At 37.4% G+C, this 21,871-nt stretch overlaps 1 protein-coding gene across 1 annotated transcript in view; it reads left to right on the top strand.

The window, feature by feature from the left end:
• The window catches only part of LOC308190705 (uncharacterized protein), a gene marked incomplete at both ends in the record, with an annotated part of 320,790 nt that extends 299,190 nt beyond the window's left edge, over nt 1-21,600 (top strand). Inside the window, 2 exons of the mRNA XM_080582359.1 lie at nt 17,438-18,922; nt 21,574-21,600. Of these exons, the coding sequence (XP_080438485.1) occupies nt 17,438-18,922; nt 21,574-21,600 (1,512 nt within the window). The remainder of the gene's footprint in view (nt 1-17,437; nt 18,923-21,573) is intronic.
• Between the last annotated feature and the right edge of the window lie 271 nt (nt 21,601-21,871).

Here is a 21,871-nt window from a genome sequence, read left to right as displayed (position 1 = left end):
TCAATAACCACAACGAGAAATTCTGACAGCATTCACTAAAATATATTAAAGTGTTCTCACAAAATAGTTGTCAAAGTAGTGTGACTTCTCGTTCTCATATGGTACATTCATACTATAATTTATTAGACCAAGGAATGTTCGGTGCCAATATAATCATATAGACTACTGCAAACTGTTGAATAATTTCAGCTATCAGTAAAATCAAAGTGTGCTCGGTACACCCAGGTGGATTTCTGACCCCCTTTAAAACAACCATCATTTCATATTTGAAGTCTTTCTCATGGAGTTTAAAGACACTCAGGATGGAAGGAGGTCAACTGCCTGTGGCTTTCTCACTGTGATTATCAGATTTATACACCATATTTTTTTAGTATATGTAAACATTGAGGTCCAGTGCATAAGACTTCCAAATTCTATATCCAGTACTATGAAACAGATGGAAAGAAAAGCTGTTACAAATATTAATAGGCTGTTATGAGCCAGGTGCAGTTTCTCAAGATGTATTTCCTTTGCATTAAGGTTAAAAAAAAAATTACATATTTGTCCAGAATACAAGAATTGAAAGATTTCTGTCAAAAACCTTGTCCCTAAAGCAGTAGTAGCAACTTTAGGATAGAATTTTTGATCAGACAGATAAACTTTATGACTCAACAGGGAGACACAGTCAGCCAAGAATAAAAAGAAAAAAAAAAAAGGCAAGTACAATGCAACTTGGTACCTCAGCTGAAGGAAAAAAAGAGTGTCTGCTACTACAAGTAGTGTTTGCTACAGAAGCTGAAAATCCCAGAGAATGAAAATGAAATGGTTTCTTTACTTTTGAGAATTAAAAGGCATTTTATATAGAAATGTAACTCAAGCTTTTTTTCTTTTTATCTATTATTCATCAACATTCAGAAAGTCAGGTGTGTTAGTAGTTAAAAAGTCTCAAAAAAAAAAAAAACTTGTAAAAATCTTTAAAATCAGATCCCCAAATGCATTTGTTTCAAAGTTGAAATTTATTTTCAGAATTACAGGCATTTTTGGTTCCATAGGATGAAGAAGGAAATTACTAGTATATGTAAGAAATGCATCTCAGCATTTCTTTTATGCAACTGAAAACAAATACTTAGCAGTGCTGTGTATCAAGTATGTTTCCACACAGTAGAAATCATAGATTTCTTATTACTTCTAAAGTACAAAGATGATCAAAAATGTGATCAATCCAGTAACCATTGTATAATGCTACTACAAGAAACCTAAGCAGAAGCGAAGTGCTCTATACAGAACCACTTACAGTAGTCTTTACAATAGTACAATTTCTGCGAGTATTTGTTTTGTAGTGAGAATGTTTTGCAGTGTCTTGGTTTCTTTTGAATTTATGCAGTTTATACTTGGGAGAAAACCCAAGCTTTTGCTTTAGAAGATCCAAATCACACATCAACATTTTGCTGTTGTAACTTCAGTCCAGCAATGTCTCCAGTTAAAACAAGTTCCATTTAACAGGACATAACATCAAATATATGTCAATAAATTAATTCTATTGACATATTTCTTTTTTTTTTTTTTTAATGCATATATTATCCAATTCAATACAAAATTCACTATCCAGAAATATCAAAATTCAGGATCCAGGGACACACTACCTTAACCATCTCATATCCAGTAATTGCATCTACAATTTTTCTAAATATCTTCATAATATCTCTCTTTGTAAATTAATTAGATATGTAGTAAAAGTTAATATTTTCCCTTCCACTTTTTGAGGAAGCTAGTGTGACACATTTGTACATTTCTGAAATGTGACTCTTCTCAGACAAAAACTTGTAAAATATCAGCAAGATCAGGATCAATTGTGTCATATCCCTTGCAGAAAAACATTTATTCTGAAAAAAAAAAAAAGATTATACAAATGAATTCCAATTTTGAACTGCTGCTCTTAGTTTAAAGCAAACTGAAAATTATGGCTGCATAAATGCATAAGCACATTTAATTTGCTGCCTGGATTTAAATGTTATTTAAAATGAAAATCAGAAGAGAATTCACCAAAGTTAATACTTTTTTCCAGTTTGTAAATGCCTTATATTCGTATTGATTTGGCCAAAAGTTCTGTATGTCAGAGCAGATGAATTTGACCATTTTAACCAATTTGATCTTCAGAATTCTTATACAAGATCTGATAATTTTGATTCCACTTCTGTTTGAGCCTTTATTGATGATTTCATTAATAGGTCCTTACAAGTGAGGGAGTGGATATTCCCACATCTGAATAAAGAAATTATCACCATTTTTTAATCCATCTCAAGTAAAGAGAAGAAAATTCTGTCTAAAACAAGAACTAGGTTCCTCCTTGATGAAAACCCCTGGCACTTCTCAAGAGCTTCTGGCTGTTGTTGGTTGAATTGCAGGTAGTCCACTGAAAACTTCCAGTGCAGTTTCGTACTTAATTGTAAGTTAGTAAAACAATAATAATTAAAAAAAAAAATTAATAAATTCTTTACTTTCTGGATTTAGTTGGATTAAACTGGATGGATGTAGTAGGACTACATTTTTATCATCTATCTTGCTTCTGGTTCAAGGCAAATACTGCTTTTTCAAATAAGTGTAGACACACATGGTTTGTGAAGCAGGATACCTAAGTCTTGCTGTTATAATTGCCTGCATTTGATTGTTAAAATATATCCTACTAAATAAATCATTAAACAACTCAGCAGATAATAATATGGCAGACTCAGAGATAGAAGGCTCACTTTGGTATTCCTTTCCTGGCTAAGCACAGATATGTAATGTAGTTCAACCTAGCTAGGATCAAATCCTGATACTTGCCTGCCTTCATGAAGGTGAAAGTAGTGTTTGCTGCCAAATCTGCTATCAAGCAAATCTTTGCTTTCCAAGAACCACAAATAGAAAATCAGCAAATATAAACATGCCTTGTTACTTACAGTTGTGACCTGGGGATTAAAAACAAACAAACAAAAAAACAACAGAGAACAGAAAAGTAATGATTAACCAGTCATTTGCCAGTATTAGGTGTTTAGTACATATAAAGGGGGATGAATACACTGTGTTCTGCATCCTGCCTTAATTAAATAGCTACATTATTCTTCTCAGGAATACATTACAAAGTACAACATACTTACAGGGATAACTATACATACATACAGCTATAGTACCGAAATATTGACCTAGCTTAATTACAAAAGCTGAACAGGACTTTGTTCTGTCTCCAGTATTTGAAATCATAGTTACTTTCATCATAGAAGTTTCTCTCCTTCTTTACTCATAGATTTTGTTTTAGCATAGATTTCACTTGGCTAGGATATAATTATCCTAGTTGTCATTCTCACCTTAAGTGTATGAATGCATAAAGAACAATTTAAAAGCAAATCCCATGACTACAGATCTATTCTTGACAATAATAATAATAATCCTTGATCAGATTTAGTTATTTTTTATTTTTTATTTTTATTTTTTTCAAATTTCAGCCTGAATCAGCTCTAATTACTAAACTATATTGTGGTTAATAATGTTTGACTGCAAACCAGAACCTCCAGTATTTTAAATGAAAATTAAATATTTCCCAACTTTAGTTTTCAACATGTTCTAAAAGAAGACAAGCTCTTGAAACAAAGTTAGAATTTTGCTATTCTGTTGAATATTGCAATAGCTTGAGACAACAAATCTGCTATAAGGAGCAAATACAGTCTTTCAGCACTTTCTACTGCTATACAGTACAAGAATACAATCAAAAAATCCAAAAAGGAATTTTCATTAAGAAAATCATGGTAAACTAGGTGGCAAATTATTTTTGAATAAGAAATTCACCAAATGAAAGTACCTTTATAATTTGATATATAATGATCCTTTCAATACAGTTTGTTTAGATCTTTTCATACAACGCCTTAAAATGATATTATGACTGTAGGATTCTACACAATGACTCTTCTCCACAGAGATAAAGTTTTTCTCTATACTTTAGTTAAAATTTTGAGGTTTTACCTTGATGTTAATCTATTTTATATTAGTAAAATTGCAGAGAAACATCGTGCCGTTAGAAACAAAGAAGATGACCGTGTACAACCCTCAAAGGACCATGACTGCGAGTACGACTGAGTCAGTACTCAGTTGCCATCTCTTGCTGCACACACACATTTCCTGCAGGCACCTTCTTTCCCTTTTGAGAAGTGGCATGTAATTATCCATACTGACACTCAGTACTGTCCTCACCTGCACTGCCCTCACCATGAAATCAGCTGTCACATACATTGCCCTCAACTTCTGCCAGCTGATGGAAATTCTGTATACCTGTTCCTCTTGTAAAGGCAAATAAGGTCTGACAACAACATGCTAAGAATACCTTGCTGGCCTTCCTGGTGCAAAAGAACAATGCACCAGACTTGGGTTACCTAGAAATTATAGAAAATGACCTTTTGCAACTGAAATACCTGGACTGGAGGAGGGAAATGAGGAAAGAATTTGATCATTATCCTCCTTAATGGGAATAACAAGTACTAACTATAATGCATAACACAGCAACAGAGTATGTTTCTATACGGAGAAAATGCTTGAAGCAGCCAGTCACTTGTATCTGGGCCCACACAGAGAGGTTTTCCAAACATTGCCTGACCACTTCTCCTTGTATAGTATGTCTTAAGCTCTGAAGTTAGATGTGATCTACTAAGAGGCACAAAGAAAATGAACAAAACTGGCAAAGTAAATCACACAACACTTTCTAATAACATTTTCTGTCTGTAGTTTGCTTATATCCTAAAGCCAGTAGCACTGACATTCACTAGACCCTGAGACTAGCAATATAAAGCAGATAATGGGATGGTCTGTAACTGCTGCTATTGTGCAGCTATTGTACATCTTCTTTATCCAAGCGCTTTGAAGCCCTCTGCAGCCATTGATAAGAAAGAAGGCCATCTTACTTCAGAAACATATTGTGAGTAAACGGCACCATTACAAAGCAGTGTGCACATGTACAGGCATACACAAGAAAGAAAGGCCCAGTTTGTTGTTTAATGGGAACGTCAAGCAACAAAAGCACATGCCTATACTATCACAGAGGTTATTTTAGGGAAGAAACTTTATAAATGGGTTACAAAATTGTGCTGATCATGACTGCAAAATTTAATCTCTAGTTGATAGTGTCAAACATTTATTGAAGTTTATTTTTGTATCTGATTGTACTGAGAATATCTGAATTAATACAAAACATCTGTGTCAGAGAGCTGAGAATCAGAGCAGACAGGTTTCTTTTGACTTGATATTATTTAAAGTAATCTTGATATTAGGCTTCAGGTATCATTGGCCATTCATTTATATTGTGTTGTTAAAATCTAAACACCCTACAGATAGTTTCTGGCCCTTAGTGGGACGTAATATATTTCTGGGGTGAGTTCTCTTCAATGTTTTTATAAATGACCTGGACACAGGACTCAAAGGTATACCAAGTAAATCTGCAGATGATACTAAATAAGGAGGTGCTCTTGACCCCCTCAAGGGTACAGAGGCCTTGCAGAGAGATCTTGACAAATTAGAGTGATGGGCAGTCACCAACGGTATGAAGTTTAACAAGAAGAAGTGCTGGATTCTGCACCTCGGAAGGGACAACCCCGGATATACATACAGGTTAGGGGATGAGAGAGGATGAGCAGCCCTGCAGAAAGGGATCTGGGGCTTTTGATCAATGGCAGGTTGAATATGAGCCAACAGTGTGCCCTGGCAACAAAAAGGTCCAACCATACACTGGGGTACATCAGGCATGGCATAACTAGTCGGTCGAGCAAAGTGATTGTCCCGCTCCTCTCTGGCTGGTGCTGCCTCACCTCGAGCACTGTGTGCAGTTTTGAGTGCCACAGTATAAAAAAGACATAAAACTATTAGAGAGTATCCAAAGAAGGGCTATGAAGATGGTGAAGGGTCTAGTGGGAAAGACTTCACAGAATCACAGAATCATCTAGGTCGGAAGAGATCTCCAAGATCACCTAGTCCAACCTCTGACCTAATACTAAAGAGTCCTCCACTAAACCATATTACTAAGCTCTACATCTAAACGTCTTTTAAAGACCTCCAGGGATGGTGACTCAACCACTTCTCTGGGCAGTCCAGACTTATGAGGAGTGGCTGAGATTTCTTGGTTTTGTTTTGCCTAGAGAAGAGGAGACTTGAGAGGAGGACTCACGGCAGCCTGAAGCTTCCTCACAAGGGGAGCAGAGAGGCAGATGCTATCTCTGCTCTATGGTGACCAATGACAGGACTCAAGGGTTGCAGCATGAAGCTGCAACAGGAAAGGTTCAGGATGGATGTGAGGAAAAGGTTCTTCACTGGGAGGGTGGTCAGGCACTGCAACGGGCTCCCTAGGGAGGTGGTCACTGCATTGAGCCTGCTGGAGTTCAGAAGACATTTGGACAACACTCTCAGAAATATGATTTTATTTTTGGGTGTTGCTGTGTGGAGCCAGGAGTTGGACTCAGTGATCCTTCTTTCAAATTGTGTGTCCCTTCCAACTTTGGATATTGTATCATTTTGTGATTCTATACATTCTTCCTCTGCTTCATCTCTATTACTTCAATAAGTAAAAAAAAAAGTTACTTTTCAGTTACAAGTTATGCAGCTCCCTGAAAGATTTACACAATTTACATTGCAAGTCTCCTTGTTGTAAATTTCTTGAATCATGGCCCCAAATGTGATCAGTTTAGACAGTAAAAGACACTTTCACCTTCTGGATTATATTAACACAGTCTCAAATTCTTGAAAATTCTAACCCTATGTAGTCACTAAAACATTTCAGATATTTAGACAGGGATTTTCTGCTTAAAACCAGTTTAACCTGAGCCACTGAGACATAAACTTGCAGAGCACTAACTGAACAGCACCAGGCTGTAAGGAGGAGGAATCGTAAGGGACTGTTTGTCATGAATTATAATTAATTTAAACAGGTGGAATTTGGGTTACTAGCAGCACATTTCTGCAAGTGTTTTATTGGGAAAAACGTAGTGATCAGTGAAAATTTTACTAAAGAACATTCAGAATTGTATATGTCACAAAAACTAAAATCTTAAATTGAGATTTCTACTATTCTTCTGCTCTTACAACTAGCTAGTTGCTCATGTGAAATCTTGAGACAGTGAACTGGGAGGTAATTTGTGAATCCAGTTCTTGTTACCCCTCTGGTACAGTTTGGGAGATTTAAAAGGAATTGACCTTGATTACCAACAACAAAAATTCTGAAGTGAAGCAGACTCTTAAGCATTTAGATCTTGTACTTCACTGTATTCATCCATTATGTATAATATGAAGTGACACTGCGAGCCAGAAAAGAAGCTTCTTTCACCTTTTGCCCCACCATGGTTATATCCCCAGGCACCCTGATGAGTCACTGTGCTTCATAATCTATGCAGGAAGAGCCTCAGACTGTGCCCCAGGGGAGGTAGTGGTCTACTCCTTTGATTCAGTCTTCTCTTCTTTCTTCTCCTTTGCATTTGAAGTTTCTTTCTATAGCTCTATCCTGAAATTCAGGCCCAATACTTTGTTATCACCGTTCATAAATCTTATGAGAGGCACTTCTCAGTTCCTATTAGAAATAGGTTAGATGTCTCACACCTCTGGAGAACCATCCAGAACCATGTTTTTCATTTCAATAGCTGCCGTAAAACTAGAAGAGGTACATTTCTCAAATGCGATAACTCATATGACACTTATCACAACATTCAATGGTTATAGAAGCAAAAGCTTAAGAAAATAACGATTTTCCTATGTTCAAAGAAGGAAAGAGATTTTTATCATGCTATTATAAAACAAATACAAGCTGTTCCATGAAGAGGGAGGAGAGGTCCACCCATTTTGAAGTAAATGCAAACTAAGCAATATTAATTACCTCTAATAATTGTCAAGGATTAGTAGCATCAGAGAAAAGTAATTGTGTTGAATTGTTTTAGCAATTACAGTTGTTGATTTCCTTTTAATAATTGATGCCTGAAAACACAATCTTGCAGTTAAGAGCTATGATTTTCTCACATTGCCTAGCAACCTGTGCAAATATAGAATTGCAGATGCAAAATTAGTGACCTTTCCTTTATGCCTGCTTTCCAGTGCTTATTATTTCTATTCTACACAACAAAACATACAACCAGAAAAGAGATTTCAAACATTGAACTCTTCATTATATCCTTAGTATTTCAGATAAAAACCATGACAACACTTTTGCTTAACAGAAAATGAGAAACTGTTTTATTTACCTACACTTAAAATGTTGCCTACTGGATACTGTCTCACTGATCTCTCAGAACAAAGAGAATGGTTACTCACCCTTCAAAGTATATGGTTCTTATGAGGAGTCGTCCATGCAGATCCCTCTCCTAGTGCACGTATACAGCGTGTGGGGGGTGTTTTTTAGACCAGCAGTATCTACTTGAATCTAGTCCTGCACTTAAGAATATCTGCATTCAGCCAAAGGGGGTAGGTTTAGCTAATTACTTCTTTCCTTACAAAATCTCCCAAAAGTAGGATTATTCAGCAGAAGGGAAGAAGAACATATTCATAACACAACAGCATGTTGCTTTCAAAGGAAGTGAAGGTAGTAGTCTACATGGCTTCTTGCCGTAGCAACAAACTACAATTTCTTGAATTGAAGGACGGTGTGTATAAGGCAGTATGCAGAGATGGAGTTGAGAGACACCTTTTACCTCTTGAGCTCCAACTCAGTTGGAAGTCTGAACAGTAACAACTATCAGAGAAGACATAATTTCAATGCATAACACCTTGGAAGAAGTTTCCAAATTGTTTGCTCAATTTGAAAGGGCTGTCCACAAGGTCTTACAGAGAGTTCTGACTAACCACTACTGCTGGCATGACCAGGACTGAGAATACTGTACTCAAGTTTCTTTCTCTAGAAATGTAAGGGCATTTAATCAAAACTTTAATGCCTGCTTTAGTTTGTACTCAAATGATTGGTGCTTTCCCAACCTGGGGTTCTGTAGTTCCTTTCCTTGTTTGAAAGCTTATCACCCATGTCCAGTGGGAATACAAGCCCAGCATTTTCTCTGGTCACATGAGAGATTCCCAACATCAGACAGCTATCACTTGCTTTGCACAGAAAAAAATAAATTTAAAAAAAATCATATTGATTTATCTTATTTCATACTTTTAACTTCATAGAAGATCAGTGTATAACATACAACGTGGATGTCATTCTTACATAAAATGCATTAATATTTTAATGAATACTTACATTCTCTAGAAAACAGTAAGATTTTCCTCAGGAGGCATAATGTCAGAAAACTCAGGAAGAAATAAATAAATAAAAATAAAAATAATGTATAATAAAAGTAAGATTCATTAAGATACAGAAATCAGTAGATACGTTTTTTCTTTATTGTGCTAAATTTCCATCTCTTTAAATTCCATGTTACAAAGTTTTTTGGTTGTTTGCTTGTTTTCTTATACAAAGGAAACGTGCTTTAAATAACGTAAAAGAAGTTTTACGTAACTTAGAGCATTATATGAGTTGCTGCTTCTTTTAGACAAATTGTGGACCACTCTTTGAAATGTTACCTATCTCAGTTCATCTCTACTCATTAGTTTCATATTTTACATGCTACTTCAGGTCACATTAATCACTGTCATCATATATGACAGTATGAAATAAAACAGAGTTTAGTCCACTCTGCTTGCTCACTATTTAGATAATTGGAGATATTCAGCACCTCAGAAAGTCAAGACATTTGTATTTAAAAATATCACTAAAAGAGGGAATAGAGAATAAAAATGAGTAGGAGGAGAGAGAAGAATTATATTTTGTAGATGTTTCTTCCTTTGAAATGAAGCACTTTAAAATGTTTTGACAACTAGATGTGAATAGATCTATTATTTTGTAGAACAAATTTTATTAATGTTCTTCAGTTTCATGCATACAACTCCAAGCTTATTAGCTAAATACAATTTATTATAATTAGCTAAATGCAATTCATCTTTGAATTCCTAAATTAAAGGTGTTTGAACCCTGATTTTACAAATTACTTCCTTAAAGTATGAATGCACCCAGAGTTTCTAAGCAGGTTTTCTTCAGCATTCACATCCTCATTCATAGATCAACAGTGTAGAACTTCTATTTCTAGAAGCATATGATATAAATATTACCATGCAAAACCATTTGTATGGTTAAAAGCAGGTACGGTAATTCTGTTTGTACAGAATTTTGATTACCAGACTTTGTTATGCAAAATGTGTATTTCTTGTTGCTTGAGTAACTCTATTCAACTGGTCATTTCTAAAAGCGGATATAAAATTTTGTTAAAATAGATACATAGATAGCAAGGTAAAGTTGCCTGTTCTAGACTAACAATAAATAATCTAATCACATTTTTATATATATTTCTATGTTATTTCATAAATACTTTTTTTAAATCATAGTAGATAATTTTAAAACCTTAATTTTTTTTCAAACATGCTTATTGAAAATAAGCAAGTAAAAATGGTAAAAATCTTTTTATACCACTAATGAAATCATTAAATTTTGCATTATTAAATTTATATGATTTTCTGAACATGGGTTAGCAACTTAGGAAAGTTCTTTCCGGACTATGTTTTTGTTTTTGTTGTTGTTGTCATAACTGCATATCCATATTTGTGACATAAATACTTCTTTCTAATGTCCAGCATTATGTTTTACCTTTTTTTACCTATGTTTTACCTATTTGCCTGCGTCAATAGATTTTTATGCTTATGCATGTATGCAGGATTACCTCTACCACCATTTTAGCTGTTTTGACAGCATATGATCACTATCAAAACCTAGCCAACAGTAACATGAAAGAGGAACCTCTCTTTGATCACACCTCCTCAAAAAAAATACTTATCCAACTCAAATTCAACAGAAAGGATGGCAGACTTTCTTTGCTGAAATGTGAAGGGTTAGGTGTCTAATAGTCTAATACCTCAATGTGAGGGAAAAACTTATGTACTAAGATTGCTACTTCTAAATCATGCTTTACAAATCCTCCATACAGCAGAATACCACTCTTGATCCACCACAGAGTGATAATGAACAAATCATTGAGATTTCTTTGAAGGAAACAATTATTTTCCTTGTGTGTCTCTGTATTACTCATGAAGAGACAATTACTCATAGTCTCTGTATTACTCATGAATTCAAAAGACTGAGAAACAGGTGAGATATTGAGCAATGATAGTGGGCTTTTTAAATGTTGTTTCTTCCCTACCTCTGCTAACTTTATAAGCAACCAAAACAGCATAGAGATTGAATATTAGCCTTCTATAAGGAAGGTCCATTTTGCTGTTAACATTTCATGAAAGCTATGAAAGCTGCCAGGAACATTAAAAAATAAAAATAAAAAATCACATTTAGGAAAAATTATGGATAATTTGGATATTATGGAAATCTTTGCCAATATATGTCAAACTACCTTATTTGACTCTCGCCTAGTTAGTCACGGAGAAAAGAAAATATCATGTCTGGTACACGTCCTTCAAGAATCCATTTCCTTTGATAAACAGAATAGTAGCAACACTGTGAAACAGTCACAAGTAAGATCTATGAAAAGAAAAGTTGGTTTATGTTTCTTTGTTTTATATTAAGAAAAAAAATTCAATATCCTGTATTTTGAGACAACTAGTTCCAGTCTCTCCAGCTGTCTGCTGCAACTCTAAGATGCTGCATACTTGTTACATTAATTTATGCTCAGCAAGGAATCAAACAGAGAAAACCACAAAACATTAGACTAATCTTAAAGGTATTGAACAGCAATCCTAATTTTAAACTTATCTGCACAACTCAGTCCCTTTTACTCTGGAAAAAACGTATTAGCATGGACAAGTTTTAAGACCAGTACTTCTCTTCCTGAATATCCATTTTATAGTTGTCAATAAAAATTTTCAGGGACAACCTGGTACTGGTCAGGAAGTGATCAAAAAATGTTTAGATTTTTAATGTAGCATAATAAGGTAGTTAATGTTAGCAATCAAAATCTCTAGAGCAATATTATTTTGCCATTTTGGGTGAGATTATGCAACATGATCGTGCAACAGAGAAAACATGATATCTCATCTATAATTTTTCAGCTGAATAAGAAATACAGTTTTTATAAGAGCTTTCCTGAAAAAAAAAAAATAATAATAATAAATCATCTCATCTGTCAACATTTTCACTCTGGGTTGATTCATTTGGCTCTAGGAGAAAAATCAGTTAAATCTACTGCTTAAATCAAAACACATACTGCCTCATTTTCTCTACCGGAAAACATACATTAAAGATATTAGTCACATTTTTAATGCATTATTGGAAAAGTCTCAAGTATTTTACCAATAAAGATAATGGAATTTATGTGAAACATTTATATTACTGAGGTACCACAAATTACTAAGCAATGTTTTTTTTCTGATTGTTGATACAGATATCTTAAATATTAAAATTTGCTTCAGATCAGCATCTCCAGATGTGTCCACATCTAAAACTATGTATAAATTTTGCCCAGTATTTGCAAGTTACCTAGGCATGTTTTACTTTGACATTCCTGAAAAACATATTTCTTACCATACTCACAAGGAATAACTGTAGAAGTTCTGCTGCAGACCCCACAAAGAAAAGTTTCATGTAGCATATGGTTAGAACTTAGAATTGTATCCTGGTAAGCCTGTATATATGTACATATATAAATGAGACAGAGAAAGAGAGAGAGAGAGTTGTCTTTTTCTAATCTTCACACTGTTTTGGGGTGATGCAAGCTTAATGTCCCCATATTCTGCAACAGAAGTATCTTGTATATAACTTGCATAGCTGGCATGTTACAGAAGATAATATAGACTTCACCTCACCCCACCCTCTAATATATAATAGGGCTCTATGACTATAATGTGGAACCAAGAGTCAGAAAACAGAAAAGCACATTTGCAGCTAAGTGTTCAGTTGTTTTGTGGGAAGATTCCATTTCTTTACTAAGATCTGAAATCTAAAAGAAAACCTGTCCTCGCTCCTTTTCTTCCCTTTGGTGATCACAAGGGTTCTGCCACAACTGCCTAGGTACCAGCCTCTGGTACCAACCAGTTTGAGGTAATTCCCACCTTTCACTGATACAAGTCCTCAGGTCTGTAACAAAGGTAATTTAGAAGCCTGAGATTTATAACATGAATCATGTAGCATCTCCTTTAATCCAGAATAAAGGTACAAAAAAGTCACTTTTCCCTTACAAAGCAGTTGTTTTTTGTTTTTTGTTTTTTTTTTTAAGACATACTGTTAGTTTTCAATAAATAACATTTTATGTAATAAATTCAAAAAAATATAAACAAATATTTTGGGGACAAATATGTCCTTTTTTTTTTTTTAAACCTCTTCTGATTTAGGGTGACAAGGGTATTAAAGAACTACAACTAACAAAAATAATGCCAACATGGAAAAACTTTCAAAGAAAGAAGAATGAGAAAGAGTGAAACAATAAAGATCTAGTTCAGAGTATATGCCTTTTAAAATGTATTTATTATTCTAGAAAAGTATACAGGGATCAAAAAAACAACTATATGGTTTATGTATGGTTAAAACATACATAGCATAAGTGCAGGCTTTGTATACGAAATTACATGTGTACCTTATTTTATAAAGACATCGATCTTAAAGGTACAGGTTATATGGATATACATGAAACCTAGCAACATTTCAGGCTTAATAAACCATAAAAATGCAGCTGTTGGTTTAATAGGCTAAAATTTTATCGCTTATAATAGCTACAGTCTTAAATATTGCACTTATGTAAGTCCTCAATGATAAAATGTACTGTATTTCACCTCCTTTATTAAATTCATCTTTTTTTTAGCTACAACACTGAGAAGAATGACACTTTATCAGGTTTCAATTTCTTACTGCTAAATTTTCAAAGCTTGAATGAATAAAATCCTAATGGAATAGTTAATGTCATCTCCACATTCATGCATTCAAAGTATTTAAGTAAACTACATTTTTTCCTTTCCTATCTTCTATATAATCTCTACTTCCTATATGACAGCACGTTACTTTCTTAGTCTTACTTTCTTTTCATCACAATTACCCACAAAGACTTTAATGCTGTTTTTAAAGTCAACACCAAATAAAAAGTATTTTATTATGCTTCACAGTAATGAAAAGAGGTTTGTTTATTGTATTCACTTTCAATTTAAGGATACTTATAAATCACTTCTTGAAACTTTAGTACTTCCCTATTTTGGTAAATCTTGCTAGTTTGATACCTCTACATGTATAAATGTGAAAATTTGCAATTAAAATCCAAAACATGGGCTAAATATAAAATCAAAAATGCCAAGCTCACAGCTTAGATCCTACACCAGTACACTGGATAGTGAAATATACAAAACATTTTTAATTTAATAACAAAAGAAATCCTTCCTTCACAAGTAATGGAATAAAAAAAAAATCTGTTCAAGCTTCAGAGGGTACAAGATCATTGATTCTAACTCACTAAGAAAGATGTCAAGACTTTCCATATTTCTTGAAAGAAAATCAGATGAGGTCTTCACAAAAATTACTGATGGAGCATTGCAAAACCATAGCTGCATTATCACAGAATGAAGAGAGATGCAGAATCTCTCACAGCAAACTCTTTTCAACATGTTTCAACTAAGAATCATGACCCCATCAAATGTCCAAATGTTTCCTTATATAACAAGGAAGGGGTTAGAAGAAAATACACCAGTCTGTAGAATTCTTTAAAGGTTTCTGCATTTTTTTTTCTTTTTTTGGCACATCTCAAGGGAAGCCTTGAATTTTTTTGTTGTTGTTGTTGTTGGATGGGTCTTTCTATAACTGACATGGTCTTCATTAAAGACTAAGTTGAGAGTTTTGAGTTAAAAGGTAGAATAATATAGTGTAGAAAAAAAGATACAAAAATTTTCAGGCAGCATGATAAACTGCTATGCACATATGCTCAGTTTTCTTGCTAATTATACTAATTTCTTGGCAAATAATGAAAATAGATTTCTATATTGTGCTTTTATTCTTATTCTGATTCCTAAAAGTTTTAAACATATCCTCCTCATTTCTCATAGGCAGGAAGGCTGTAAAAGGTTGAAAAAAAAGTCCAAATAGTCCAATGTGCCTTTTCCAGCACACTGAAGTCAAAACAGCAACATTAGTATACGTCTCCCTTTCAATTTCATGCCAATTTTGAATTACTGATAATTTTATTCTGTGACTTTAGACACACTTAATGTCATCAAAAGCTTGCTGATATCTGGTTCTTTAAGTTACTGTAATTTATTTTCCATTCTTATAGTGCTATTAAGGAATGTACTTTTTGAACCACGTATTTCTGTTTTGGAGACCAAGCAATTAACGGTTTTTTGTCACTTCTCTGTAACTCATCATATTGCAGTATATGCTTTCATTCTAGTTTCTGTACATGTACTGTCACACATACTGAGTGTAATACAATATTATTCCAAAAATAACCCCAGCTGTGAATATTGTTTTGAAATTACTAACTGGAAACAATCAGCTAGTATCTTTAAAGGATATTTGATAAGCTAATTTCTAGGATAAAAGCCTGTGTTTTTAATGTTTTCTGTTTTCATTTTAACTCTCTGGCTTCCATACATCTTGTAAAACTTCTGATGTAGATTTGCAAATCTCACCAGACATGTGGTCCAAAACTTGAGCACACAGAAAACTATCTGTACAATGATAACTGCACATCAAAACCAGGAAATTTAATGCCAGCTATCACTGAATTAGAGAATTTTAATAGCATAATTTAACATTATAATATTTTTTAAATTATGTGAATTATATTTTTGCCTGTTTAAAGATAAAAGTTTTAAATCTTGTTTTTACAAAGAAAAAATCCTTTTCTCTTCTTTTTTCTTTATTGAAAATGCATAAGAAAGATATTTATACTTATTCCTTTCAGCTGAAAATACCATTTAACTTGCTTGTATGTTATTTCTGCCCTTAGCTCTAAAGGTGATGTCATTTGAAAGCAGTTTCTAACATGTTTATACATTTGAGCCACATACATATTGTGCTTTTGCTTTCTATACACAGTTTCCTTGGGCTTCCAATGATAAGTGTGTCCACATAGAATTTCCACTTAGAATTCAATTCGGAACCTTTGGGAATTTTTAATGGAGAGTTTATGAACAACAACAAATGTAACATAAAGCCTTAGCTCTGTATGGCTGAAACAAATGAATATTAATCAAGAACATTTAAAACTACTAAACATACTCTGGTTTCTCTTCAGATCGTATAACTCTTTCGCCTTTTACTAAAGATTTCCATGGAGAGGAACAAGCACGAGTGTCGTGGAATTTTTTGAGGCTCTGCTTCGGTAGAAATTTTTTTTTTTGAGGGCTATTAGGGAGTGTGAGCGGGAGATAGACTGGTGGAGTGACTCCCTGCAGGGCCTGAAGGAGAGGTACCAGGGTGAGACACCCCTAATGGGGATGGACCCCCTGCCCTGTCGCTGTCGGGCAGAGGGAGGTGACCTAGAAGTTGAGGAGGGATGGAGACAGGTCCCTGCTCAACCTTTCAGGCAACACCCCCCCCACCGGCCCCACCTTCCCAGGTGCCCTTACGTAACAGATTTGAGGCCCTGGAGCTTGAGAGACCGGTGGGTGAGGACGAGGTAGAAAGTCTACCCAGGAGGATGCCTAGGGCGAGGAAGCCAACTCCACGCCTCAAGACTGCCTCCACCAAGAAAGACACAAGGGTGATTGTTGTAGGCGACTCCCTTCTCAGGGGAACAGAGGGCCCTATTTGTCGACCTGACCCTACCCGTAGGGAAGTCTGCTGCCTCCCTGGGGCCAGTGTCAGGGATGTTGCCAGGAAGCTTCCCAACCTGGTTCGCCCCTCTGACTACTACCCTCTTTTGATAGTCCAGGCTGGCAGTGATGATATTGATGAGAGAAGCCTGAAAGCTATCAAACGGGACTTTAGGGGACTGGGACAGTTAGTGAATGGAGCGGGAGTACAGGTGGTGTTTTCATCTATCCCTGCAGTAGCAGGGAGGGATACCGAGAGGACACGGAAAGCTCACCTGATTAACACGTGGCTCAGAGGCTGGTGCCAACACAGAAATTTTGGGTTTTTTGACCATGGGGCACTTTACTCGGCACCCAGCCTGATGGCCGCAGACGGGTCCCTATCTCAAAGGGGAAAACGGATCCTAGCCCAGGAGCTGGCAGGGCTCGTTGAGAGGGCTTTAAACTAGGAAAGAAGGGGGATGGGGCTGAAAGAAGGCCTGTTGGAGCTGTGCCGGGGGGAACAATGGCAGAGCCGGCAATGGCCCAGCTGAAGTGCATCTGCACTAACGCACGCAGCATGGGCAACAAACAGGAGGAGCTGGAAGCCATCGTGCAGTGGGAAGGCTATGACTTGGTTGCCATCACGGAAACGTGGTGGGACCACTGGAGTGCTGCAATGTCTGGCTATAGGCTCTTCAGAAGGGACAGGCAGCACAGAAGGGGTGGTGGTGTGGCTCTCTATATTAGAGAGTGTTTAGATGTTGAGGAACTTGAGGCTGGGAATGATAAGGTTGAGTCCCTATGGGTTAGGATCAGAGGGAAGGTCAACAAGGCAAGCATCCTGGTGGGGGTCTGTTATAGACTGCTGACCCAGGATGAGGAGACTGATGAGGAGTTCTACAGGCAGCTGGCAGAAGCCGCGAAATCGTCAGCGCTTGTTCTCGTGGGGGACTTCAACTTCCCAGACATATCCTGGAAGCACAACACAGCCCAGAGAAAACTGTCTAAGGGGTTTCTGGTGAGCGCGGAAGATAACTTCCTGACGCAGCTGGTTAGAGAGCCTACCAGGGGAGGTGTCCCGCTAGACCTTCTGTTCACAAACAGTGACGGACTGGTGGGAGATGTGGTGGTCGAGAGCTGTCTCGGGCAGAGTGACCACGAAATGGTTCAGTTCTCTATTCTTGGCGATGTCAGGAAGGGGACCAGTAAAACCGCTGTCTTGGACTTCCGGAGGGCTGACTTTGAGCTGTTCAGGACACTGGTTGGCAGAGTCCCTTGGGAGAAGGTTCTGAAGGGCAAAGGAGTCCAGGAAGGCTGGGCACTCCTCAAGAAGGAAATCTTAACGGCTCAGGAGCGGTCTGTCCCCACATGCCCACAGACGAGCCGATGCGGAACTAGACCGGCCTGGCTGAACAGAGAGTTGTGGCTCAAGCTTAGGAGAAAAAGGAGGGTTTATAATCTTTGGAAAAGAGGGCGGGCTACTCAGGAGGACTATAAGGATGTTGCGAGGCTGTGCAGAGACAAAATTAGAAAGGCCAAAGCTCATCTGGAGCTCAATCTGGCTACTGCCGTTAAAGATAACAAAAAACGTTTTTACAAATACATCAACACAAAAAGGAGGACTAAGGAGAATCTCCATCCTTTACTGGATGCGGGGGGAAACTTAGTTACAAAAGATGAGGAAAAGGCTGAGGTGCTCAATGCTTTCTTTGCCTCAGTCTTTAGCGGCAAGACCGGTTGTTCTCTGGATACCTGGTACCCTGAGCTGGTGGAAGGGGATGGGGAGCAGGATGTGGCCCTCGCTATCCATGAGGAAATGGTTGGCGACCTGCTACGACACTTGGATGTACGCAAGTCGATGGGGCCAGATGGGATCCACACGAGGGTACTGAAAGAACTGGCGGAGGAGCTGGCCAAGCCGCTTTCCATTATTTATCGGCAGTCCTGGCTATCAGGGGAGGTCCCAGTCGACTGGCGGCTAGCAAACGCGACGCCCATCTACAAGAAGGGCCGGAGGGTAGACCCGGGGAACTATAGGCCTGTTAGTTTGACCTCAGTGGCAGGGAAGCTCATGGAGCAGATTATCTTGAGGGTCATCACGCGGCACTTGCAGGGCAACCAGGCGATCAGGCCCAGTCAGCATGGGTTTATGAAAGGCAGGTCCTGCTTGACGAGCCTGATCTCCTTCCATGACCAAGTGACGCACTTGGTGGATGAGGGGAAGGCTGTGGATTTGATCTACCTTGACTTCAGTAAGGCTTTTGACACCGTTTCCCACAACATTCTCCTCAAGAAACTGGCTGCTCGTGGCTTGGACTGGCGTACATTTTGTTGGGTTAAAAACTGGCTGGATGGCTGGGCCCAGAGAGTTGTGGTGAATGGAGCCAAATCCAGTTGGAGGCCGGTCACTAGTGGAGTCCCCCAGGGCTCAGTGCTGGGGCCGGTCCTCTTTAATATCTTTATCGATGATCTGGATGAGGGGATCGAGTGCACCCTCAGTAAGTTTGCAGACGACACCAAGTTAGGTGCGTGTGTCGATCTGCTCGAGGGAAGGAAGGCTCTGCAGGAGGATCTGGATAGGCTGGACCGATGGGCTGAGGTCAACTGCATGAAGTTCAACATGGCCAAGTGCCAGGTCCTGCATCTGGGGCGTAACAACCCCAAGCAGCGCTACAGGCTGGTAGAAGAGTGGCTGGAAAGCTGCCTGGCAGAGAAGGACGTGGGAGTACTGGTTGATAGGCAGCTGAATATGAGCCAGCAGTGTGCTCAGGTGGCCAAGAAGGCCAACAGCATCCTGGCTTGCATAAGAAGCAGTGTGGCCAGCAGGTCTAAGGAGGTGATTGTCCCCCTGTACTCGGCTCTGGTGAGGCCGCACCTCGAGTACTGTGTTCAGTTTTGGGCCCCTCGCTACAAGAAGGACATGGAGGTGCTCGAGCGAGTCCAGAGAAGGGCAACGAAGCTGGTGAGGGGTCTGGAGAACAAGTCTTACGAGGAGCGGCTGAGGGAGCTGGGGTTGTTTAGCCTGGAGAAGAGGAGGCTCAGGGGAGACCTCATTGTTCTCTATAGGTACCTTAAAGGAGGCTGTAGAGAGGTGGGGGTTGGTCTATTCTCCCACGTGCCTGGTGACAGGACGAGGGGGAATGGGCGAAAGTTGCACCAGGGGAGGTTTAGGTTGGATGTTAGGAAGAACTTCTTTACTGAAAGGGTTGTTAGGCACTGGAATGGGCTGCCCAGGGAGGTGGTTGAGTCGCCATCCCTGGAGGTCTTTAAAAGACGTTTAGATGTAGCCCTTAGTGATATGGTTTAGTGGAGGACTTGTTAGTGTTAGGGCAGAGGTTGGACTAGATGAATGGTCTTCCAACCTAGACGATTCTGTGATTCTGTGATTCTGTGAAAAATCATTAAAGTTTATATAGTTTAATAAAATAATCTGCTGTTAGAAACAGAATACTTACAGACTGGCTAATGTATGTTTGTATTGTCAACAAACCTTCTGCTTCAACTGTACAGTATCCTTTTTTAGCTTACAGGTTTTTCTCTAGGTTTACTCGGCATAAATGTGACTTTCTGATACAAGATTACTGCTTTTATTGTAAAGCGATCAGAAATTGAAATTGGGAAATCTTAGAACTAGTTTCTGAATCCAGCTCCATAAATCCTGGCAAGTCATTTCAACTCACCTTTATTTTTTTTTTTTTTTTCCCCCATTTCTTTCTTGGAGGATGATCTCCGAAGTACATGAACTGAGTTATTATAGCCCTTATTACAGTGGACACCTTGGATTTTTGCTGGATTCTCAAGGTACTAACAAAAATTTCAGAAAGTGACCAAGCTTTGGATAGTATTTTGGTATTCTGATAACAGATCAATGACAAAACAATTTAGCTGAAAGACATGTAAGAATTTAACATCTTACTCCACCTCAGATGGGAAATGTACTGAAGTCCTACAGCTAGTTTCTATTTTCTGCCTGAGAAAATCAAAATTCCATTGTTGTCCTTATCATGCATCATCAGTCAATACTAGAGGCAAAGACGGGCCATAAGTTAAACTTCAGAACCCACCATCCATAAAGGAACATGGAAAGAGCTGTAGCATTTTACAGTAGTTTTATAAAGCATAAAATCTTACACTAGATTTTAGAACTAAACTTCAAGAAGTAATACACAGAATCAAAATTGTGGGCAAATGGGTTAAAGGAACATATAACACCAGATGCAATAAAAGCTTTGGACTATACAGTGGAAATATTCAAATTAAATAGCTTTTTGCTGTGGCCTTCATTGGCCCTGCTGTCAACAGAGTGGCATGAATATTAGAGAAGATGAAATAATGTTTATTAGAATAAGATAATTTTGTTCTTTATAACATAAGCACTACACTAGTTAAAAAGACTAAGCAGAATGAAGATAACATGAAGTATAGAAATTACATTGTTTTTTTATTTTTATTTTTTACATTGGAATCATAGTTACAGCTTTGTGTGACAAATACTGATACTAAGGTTTCATGAAAGCTAAAAAGATTGACTACAGCCTATGTATTTTGTTTTAACACCAGTAAGCTTTTGTCAGCACTTGCAATCTGTAATACATTGATATTCGTATTATATGATAGCATATTCTGCTTTATTCCAACTGTTGAAGCAGAATGAATCATGGAGCTGATATTATTTTGCATTCAGCAATGTTTTAGAGCAGAATTAATAACCTAATATCTTAATTCACCAACAGTTCTGTGATTTGAGCCTGAAGGCTTACAAGCCTCACAAGCCTCATCACTCAAGGGAGCTATATTGGGTGAGCAGCCAAAAATTGCTTCCCTCTACATTATGCATTTCTGACGTAGGAATCTGAAGACACCATGCCTGAGTAGCACAGACATCAGCCATTTCTGCCATCTGTCCTACAGTGGGAATACCAGATGAAATCAAACCAGTTTGCTAAGTGAGCATAGTGAAAGTCAGTTCCCTACAGCTGATGAACTGTGGAAATAATTTTGAAGTTCAGTATTAGCAATTAACAGGAAGGCAAACATATTGCACTTCTAAAGTCAGAAAGACTTAAAATTTAAGAAATACAGCGACAATGTTGTCTCAAAAAAGTAAACATCTTCCATCATGCAATGGAAATTAAGAAAAAATGAC

This window comes from Anser brachyrhynchus (genome assembly GCF_964034855.1).
Source record: "Anser brachyrhynchus genome assembly, chromosome: 2".
NCBI classification, from domain to species: domain Eukaryota; kingdom Metazoa; phylum Chordata; class Aves; order Anseriformes; family Anatidae; genus Anser; species Anser brachyrhynchus.
This window is presented reverse-complemented; position numbering and strand designations above follow the sequence as displayed.